Source organism: Carassius auratus, chromosome 29 (genome assembly GCF_003368295.1).
Source record: "Carassius auratus strain Wakin chromosome 29, ASM336829v1, whole genome shotgun sequence".
Taxonomy (NCBI): domain Eukaryota; kingdom Metazoa; phylum Chordata; class Actinopteri; order Cypriniformes; family Cyprinidae; genus Carassius; species Carassius auratus.
The window spans coordinates 5,929,722-5,937,735 of NC_039271.1; the positions used below are offsets into that span (position 1 = coordinate 5,929,722).

Here is an 8,014-nt window from a genome sequence, read left to right on the forward strand (position 1 = left end):
ATAATTGAAAAAAAAACGGACTAGTCTAAGCAGTTTATCAAGTTTTGCAAGCAGTTACTCGTCTCATTTTATGAAGGAGGAACTTCCTCGTTATTCGGTCAGCTGATTCTGCGTCACGTGACACACACAGTCACACACACACACACACACACACACACACACACACTGTGGTCAGCAGCAGAACCGAGCCGCTCCACAGACACGCACGATTCAGAAACCGACGGAGGGTCCAACATCCGGATCCGGTGAGTGACGTCAAAGCCCGGTCGCTCGCGCTTCTGCTGTAGTTCTGTAGAACCTCGAGACTCCTGCGAGTCTGTAGCACTGTATCAGTTACTCGAGGCAATTCAGACCGGAAGAGAAAGTCACTCATACTCGTTTATTGTGTCGGTGTGTGTTGTTAAATACATATGTGTAAGTTATTAAATATGATATTGAGTGTGAGTCAGGTGACAGTCAGTTTCTCACGAGCTTTCCAACAACATACTAAACTCAATGCTGAGCTCGAAGCATTTCATAATGCGAAGCAGTTAATATTAGTGCAAACAAACACAAATTGCATTTTCAGTGTAAACTACTAAAGTCACATTAAGAGACAATGAATTAAAAGTTCAATTATTTTCTTATTTAAAAGGACTGTACACCTTTTTCTCATTTAAAGGCACTTTTCACCTCGTTCTCATTTAAAGGGACAGTTGACCTTTTTCTCATTTAAAGGGACATTTCACCTTTTTCTCATTGAAAAGGACAGTCCCCCTTCAGTTGTTGGAACCTTCCATAGTATGGAGAAAAAATAAACAGCATTCAAATCAATTTGGACCAGTAACTGAAGGTGAACTGTCCCTTTAAGTTCACTTTAGAGAGTTCATCTGTCTGACCTCATTGGCTCGCAGTATTGCAAACAACAGATGTTCCAGGTGTGAATGCATTCATAATAACTCTAAATTCTAATTGTATTGTTAAAATGTTTTCCAGGAATGCAGTGCTTGGCAGTGTGTTTTGTTCTGGCGTTCTGCACGGCCGCCTGTGCTCTGGAGAATGGTCTGATGAGGACCCCGCCGATGGGCTGGCTGGCCTGGGAACGCTTCCGCTGTGACACTGACTGCCTGATGGACCCTGACAACTGCATCAGGTGCAATGATGAAGGATGAGTTCAGAAAACAGAGCTTCCGCCTGAAATATTCAAACTAATACTTCAACACATGCTTTTTTTCATTTCAGAATCTGCTTTTGCCAGTTTTGTTAGTTAAATATTTAAAAAAATATATCTAATATTTAGGTTTAAATTAATATAATAAAAAAATATGATTAGTTAGTTTATTAAATTATTATTATTATTATTTTTGTTTAGTTCAGCTTTAGTTTTTATTTATTTCTAGTTTAAGGCAAAACTTCTCATTTTGATTGATAGTCTGTGATCTGATGTTGTATTTAATGTCTGATCTGATGTCAGTGAGCATCTGTTCATGGAGATGGCAGACAGACTGTCGGAGGACGGCTGGAGAGAGCTGGGATACGTCTACATCAACATCGACGACTGCTGGTCCTCAATGCAGAGAGACAGTCAGGGACGACTGCAGGCCGACCCCAAGAGGTGCTGACCCCTGACCCCTGACCTCCTGGACATGTCCCAGTCTCCGCTGATGTGTGTGTGTGTGTGTGTGCTGCAGGTTCCCGCGAGGCATCGCTCATCTGGCGCAGTACGTTCACGACCGCGGTCTGAAGCTGGGCATCTACGGAGACATGGGCACTCACACCTGTGGTGGATATCCAGGAACCACGCTGGACAAGATCGAGACGGACGCACAGACCTTCGCTGACTGGGGCGTGGACATGCTGAAGCTGGACGGATGCTACTCCAACTCATCCTATCAGGAGCAAGGTCAGACGCTGACACACAATCACGGTTTAAAATAATCAAAAGATCTTTGATCAAATTCTGTGTATATATATATGCATTGAAACAGGTTAATGTGCTAAAATATCGGTACTTTTATCACTCTCTGAAAAATGAAAATAAATAAAATAGTTGCAATGACAATATTTTTTTATATTTGATTTGATATTTAGAATTATATAAATATGGAATAAAAATGAAAATATACATTATAAATAAACAATATTTCATTCTAGCTTATACTTTTTTACTATTTTGTGAACAATGAAAGTAAATGACAACTAAGAAAACTTTTTTTTAAATATATTTTATTCTATACTATACTTTTTATTAAATAAATGTGGAATAAAATGAAAACATACAATACAAACAGTATAGAATAAAATAATTATAAAAATAAATACTGTTTTTTAAGTTGTCATTAACTTTGTACTCAAAATAGGATTTTTTAAATAAATTAAATAAATATGGAATAAAATAAAAATATACATTATAAATATACAATATTTAATTCTAATAATACAATTAGTCTTTCCTTATTAACAAAACAGCAATAATATCCAGAAACAAACTGCATGGTGCAACACTTTTAATTCATTATAAACAAGGCCAAAATACAACAGGACTCTTATTTTGAAATCACACTCGTCTTTCCAGCTGCACATTCAAACAGATGAGAGAGATCAAATGTGTATCTTACAAAATATGTCATCATTCATATTCAGCAGCACTCTTTATAATCACAAAAAGTCATATCAAGTTGAATTTGATCGATCTGAATCCGTGATCTTCTGTGATCACCTCAATCCAGGCTACCCAATGATGTCCAAGGCCCTGAACGCTACGGGCCGTCCCATTGGCTACTCCTGCAGCTGGCCCGCCTACCAGGGCGGGCTCCCGCCGAAGGTGAGTGCAGCAGTGGAGGTGATGTAGAGTACAGTAGAGTAGAGTACAGTAATGTACAGTAATCTGAGGTGATGTGGAGTACAGTAGAGTACAGTAATCTGAGGTGATGTGGAGTACAGTAGAGTACAGTAATCTGAGGTGATGTGGAGTACAGTAGAGTACAGTAATCTGAGGTGATGTGGAGTACAGTAGAGTAGAGTAATCTGAGGTGATGTGGAGTACAGTAGAGTACAGTAATCTGAGGTGATGTGGAGTACAGTAGAGTACAGTAATCTGAGGTGATGTGGAGTACAGTAGAGTACAGTAATCTGAGGTGATGTAGAGTACAGTAATGTACAGTAATCTGATGTCTGCGGTGTCTCAGGTGAACTACACGCTGCTGGCTCAGATCTGTAACCTGTGGAGGAACTACGGTGATATCCAGGACTCATGGGACAGTGTTCTGAACGTCGTCGACTGGTTCTTTAATAATCAGGACGTCCTGCAGCCTGTGGCCGGACCGGGTCAATGGAACGACCCCGACATGGTCAGCATTTAATACAAAACTCATTCATTCATTCATTATACTGTATCATTTGTCAGTTTTTTTATTTATTTTATACTCTATTTGCTAATATTTATTCTAAAGTAACTCCAAAAACAACATTAAGGGACAATTATTATTTTTATATTTTATTCTACATTATTTTTATTTTATAGTTGTTATATATATAGTATATATATATAAATAATTTTTATATTTGTATTATTTTAATTTGAACCTGTATCATATTTTTGTACTATTTTCTGTACAATGAAAATCAATGTCCCTAATTTGTCGTTTGACTGAGGATCTCTGTCTTTTGTCGCTCGTCTCGTCCTCAGCTGATCATTGGTGACTTCGGCCTCAGCATGGACCAATCACGTGCTCAGATGGCTCTGTGGGCGATCATGGCCGCGCCCCTCTTCATGTCTAACGATCTGCGTACGATCAGCAATGGCGCTCGAGCGATCCTGCAGAATAAACTCCTCATCGGCATCAATCAGGACCGCTTGGGCATCCAGGGCAGACGCCTGATCAAAGTGAGACTGTTTAAAGACCCAGTTTATTTATTATAAATATATTACTCGGAAAATATGGGTTACATTTACACAGTTGTTTGTAGTTACTATATTTTTAGAATTAGGCACCGTTTTTTTATTTATTTAAATATCATTTGACATTTTTTTTCATCAGTTTAGTCAAATGTATAAATCCTCAGTTTACACTGTGGTTTTTGTTATTTCTTGATAATTATAATTTTTTATATAATCATCCTTTTATTATAATTGTTTCTGGTGACTCTGCTTCAGGAGAAGAGCGGGATCGAAGTGTTCTGGCGGCCGCTGGATAAAGGAGCCAGCGCTCTGGTGTTCCTCAGCAGGAGATCTGACATGCCTCATCTCTACAAGACGTCTCTGAAGGAGCTCAGCTACAAGACTGGAGTCTATGAGGTGAGTGTCCAGAAGCAGAAGAACCGCTCCGGTCAAACTCTGGCATCCACACACTCACACAATCTCTCTCTCTCTCTCTCTCTCTCTCTCTCTCTCTCTCTCTCTCTCTCAGGCGTATGACGTGTTTTCCGAGCGGCTCTTGCCTCAGCTGAAGGACAGCACAGAATTCGGTGTGTCTGTAAACCCGTCTGGTGTGGTCATGTGGTACATCTATCCAGTGGCGGAGTGGAAGAAAGAGGCGGGGCCTGGCCGTTTCAGTAAGAAGCTGATAGGGCCAAAGTCCCATCCGCATGCTAATGAGGTCGACGCCCCCTTCCTGCTGCTTTGAGCTCCGCCCATTAGGATTGAATTACACACTCAGGGACATTCAGCCAATCAAAAGTTGATTTATTGTCTTAAATGTTTCTTGACCCATTCTGGGGGTTTTTTTAAGGACTGTTTCTATCGAACTGGCATTCGTAAGTTAGCACGAATAAATCAAGATACGTTTGTTGATGTGTACTACTGCTTATAAACTCAAATAAACACTGGAGATCTGGAGACGTGAGGAAATATGTGGAGGATGTTTGTGTGGTCTGTTGGATCTTATCCATTCTGGTCTTGAACTAGGTTAGAAATGCATTGAAAATCACAATAAATGTTAATATCCACACTGTTCCAAACGAGTTTTTCAACAGTTGCTGCTCACCTACATACCTGATGTTTTATTTCTGAAGATCATGTGACACTGAAGTCTATACTTATAAAATAATTTTGTTTTTGTGTAAAGTGTGTTCATCCCATAGGTGTAATGGTTTTTATTCTGTAGAAACTGTATATTCTATGGCCCTTCACCAACCCTACACCTAACCCTAACCCTCACAGGAAACTTTGTGCATTTTTACTTTCTCAAAAAAACTCATTCTGTATGATTTATAAGTGTTTTGAAAAATGGGGACATGGGTTATGTCCTCATAAGTCTCCCTCTCCTTGTAATACCTGTGTCACACCCATGTCATTATACAGAGTTGTGTCCTGATATGACACACACACACACACACACTACAACAGAATCTGTTGGTATCGGTAATAATTTGGCAGTGTGAAAGGGGCTTAAGTTATGTTGGTCATGGGTGCGCTTCACAGCCGCTGACCAATCAGCGTCCAGCTTCCTCTCTTTCTCCTCAGATGAGAGATGCTTTCTGATTGGCCGATGAACTTCACCGTTGATGGAATGTGGAACAAATGTTTCACTGAAGAGCGATCACGTGATCTCTGCGCATCATTAGATGCTACATATTAAAGTAATTTGAATATTCAGTACAAATGGTGTGTGTGTGTGTTTTATTGCTGTGTTGTGTGTATTAATGCGCGCGTGTGTGCTTGTGTCCTAATGTAATAACAACACATTAAAGGGGTATTTCACTCAAAAATTACCATTCTGTTATTATTTCCTCACCCTCGAGTCGTAGCACAGGTCTGCAAGAGATCTGTTAAAGATCTGGAAAACTTCTGACAGATAACTTGATGATGTCAGTTTTACCATTGTAAATCTTAAAGACGTGCGTGCGTGCGTGTGTGTGTGTGTGTGTGTGTGTGTGTGTGTGTTGTTCAGCAGGTGGCGCTGTTGAGTCGCTGTTGATCTGCGCTGCTGTGTGACGCAGGTCTGTGGGCGGAACCATCAGACTTTATACACACACATACACACACACACACACACACACACACTCTCACACACACGCACTCATCCACATCTTCCTCGGATCTGATCGCACTCGAGTGTTTCTCACGGTAAGTCACACTTTCTCCTCTCTCTTTACAGCTAAGTTCAAAAACAATCAGAACAACCAGTAGACAATATCATCATGCATTATTATTATTATTATGAAAACAATCATCATCACAGCATCAGCAGCACTATGATGACGGTCTCTGATGACGAGGGCTGGTCTCTTCATGTGGTGCTGATGAAGTCTGTGTTTGTGATCTGATGGGTGTATAGTGATGAGTTTGGTGTGTTACTGGTAAAGGTCATCTTCTGCTCTCCAGTGTTTGACTTGTACTGATCTGTCCATGAAGCTGTGTGATGTTCAATCACATTAAAAGGTTGTAAAGAGTCACTGAAGAACTATGATGCAGGTCATGATTAATGCGCTGTGAGACTCTCACGGTCCGGTGGGAAGCATCTGAAGTCAATTTAATGTTCTTCTGGAGTCATATGATGCTTTGTGTCTGGACATCAAACTCATGATCTTCGCTTTGTTCGTGTCACGTTCTTCAAATTGAACTGAAGGACTCCACTACTGGCTGAGCTTGCCCTTTAAGACCCTTCATCATCATCATCTTCATCATCATGTCTTCATCCTGGGATCTGAACGTCAGAGCACTTCATCTCGTCTCAACAGGACAGCGATGCAAAAAAGGATTCGTCCTCTGCACGCTCTCTTGTTTTCCTGTACAAATATCTAAACATTCCTAATTGATCAGAAAAATTAAGTTAATTTAAAAAGAATAAAACATTTTCATGACCCCATTTGGCAGGATTTTCCGTTTTCAAATGTACATTTTTGAAATGTTTGAAAATTGTAAATTGTAAAATGTTTACATTAGAATTGTTTTTAATTTTTAAATTTTAGAATTTTACAAAAAAATATATGATACATTAAAAAACAAGACTTAATATCTGAAATATCTGCCAATGTGATCAGAAAAATAAGAATTTATTATTTTCAAATTCGAATTTTCAAAAAAAAAAGTTGAAAGAAAAATCAACTTAATATCTTAAAAACAAATATCTTCCAATGTGTTCCAAGAAATAAGGATTTTTCTGTTTTTAAATTACCTTTTTTTACATTTTTAAAAAATATATTTTTTCAACAAAGAACACTTAATATCTTAAAAATAAATAAATGCCAATGTAGTCAGATTTTATTTTTATTTATTTTTTATTTTTTTCAAATAGGGATTTTCAAAATGTTGCATTTTTATGTTTTTCAAAAATAAAACAACTTAATATCTTAAAAATAAATAGGGTTTAGAAAAATCGTGTTTACCGTTTTTCTTTAAACTAAGATTTTTCTGACCCAATTAGCAGAAATCTTTCTTGTTTTGAGCAAAAATCACTTCATTTTGATAAATCTTCTGTCATTTCGTTTCTCAAGTAAATGCATCTTAAGAATGTTTTACTGCAAACCAGACAAAATACTGAATAAGAACCTGAATTTTAATAATAAGATGAACATAAAAAAAGGTACGGACTGTAGAAATATTTAAACACATCGTTTATGATGATGTTTTTTTACGTTTGTCATCAGTCTCAGCTGGAGATGATGCGGTTGCTACGGTGACTCCGTCAGCTCTGTGATTGGCTCGTTCTGCTTGCGTCGTCATGGCGAAGAGTTCAGAGGTGAAGCTTGCGGTGTTTGGCAGAGCAGGAGTGGGAAAGTCAGGTAAGAGGCGTTCGATGGGTTTACACAGCTCAGAGATGGCATGAAGGCATTTACACTGCAGTTACAATCATGTTAGAAGATCAACTATTACAAGAAGCTTTAAATATAAAACTGAGATCACAGATAGGGGGCGACAAATTACAGTTTGGAATTGAGTTGTTGAATCACTCGCTCCATTCATTCAGAAACACTGGTGCAATGACTGACAAACAGAGCAAAACAATCCGTAAACACAATACTGTGTCTCAAATTAACAGAACATTACATTTTTTTAAATGTAGTTATTATATATCATTGTGTAAAGTGTGAA

The 8,014-nt window shown here is 38.5% G+C and overlaps 2 protein-coding genes across 2 annotated transcripts in view; both read left to right on the forward strand.

Annotated features, from left to right (window-relative positions):
• Positions 1-126: 126 nt before the first annotated feature.
• On the forward strand, positions 127-4,925 carry LOC113048520 (alpha-N-acetylgalactosaminidase). Its single transcript, XM_026210384.1, has 9 exons — positions 127-245; positions 976-1,132; positions 1,454-1,594; positions 1,671-1,882; positions 2,709-2,803; positions 3,168-3,329; positions 3,668-3,865; positions 4,136-4,276; positions 4,389-4,925. Exons 2-9 carry the CDS (start codon positions 978-980, stop codon positions 4,602-4,604), a joined length of 1,320 nt encoding a protein of 439 aa, XP_026066169.1. The 5' UTR covers positions 127-245; positions 976-977; the 3' UTR covers positions 4,605-4,925.
• A 1,045-nt stretch (positions 4,926-5,970) lies between these two features.
• Positions 5,971-8,014, forward strand: part of LOC113048558 (ras-related and estrogen-regulated growth inhibitor) — a 13,838-nt gene continuing 11,794 nt past the window's right edge. The window contains exons 1-2 of the mRNA XM_026210434.1: positions 5,971-6,046; positions 7,570-7,704. Of these exons, the coding sequence (XP_026066219.1) occupies positions 7,644-7,704 (61 nt within the window). The 5' untranslated portion in view covers positions 5,971-6,046; positions 7,570-7,643. The remainder of the gene's footprint in view (positions 6,047-7,569; positions 7,705-8,014) is intronic.

Excerpts from the sequence above, each read along its gene's own strand:
- LOC113048520 (XM_026210384.1), top strand. The coding sequence starts at position 978 with ATGCAGTGCTTGGCAGTGTGTTTTGTTCTGGCGTTCTGCACGGCCGCC. Across the intron at positions 1,595-1,670 it reads CTGCAGGCCGACCCCAAGAG|GTTCCCGCGAGGCATCGCTC; the intron begins GTGCTGACCCCT and ends TGTGTGCTGCAG. Across the intron at positions 2,804-3,167 it reads AGGGCGGGCTCCCGCCGAAG|GTGAACTACACGCTGCTGGC; the intron begins GTGAGTGCAGCA and ends GCGGTGTCTCAG.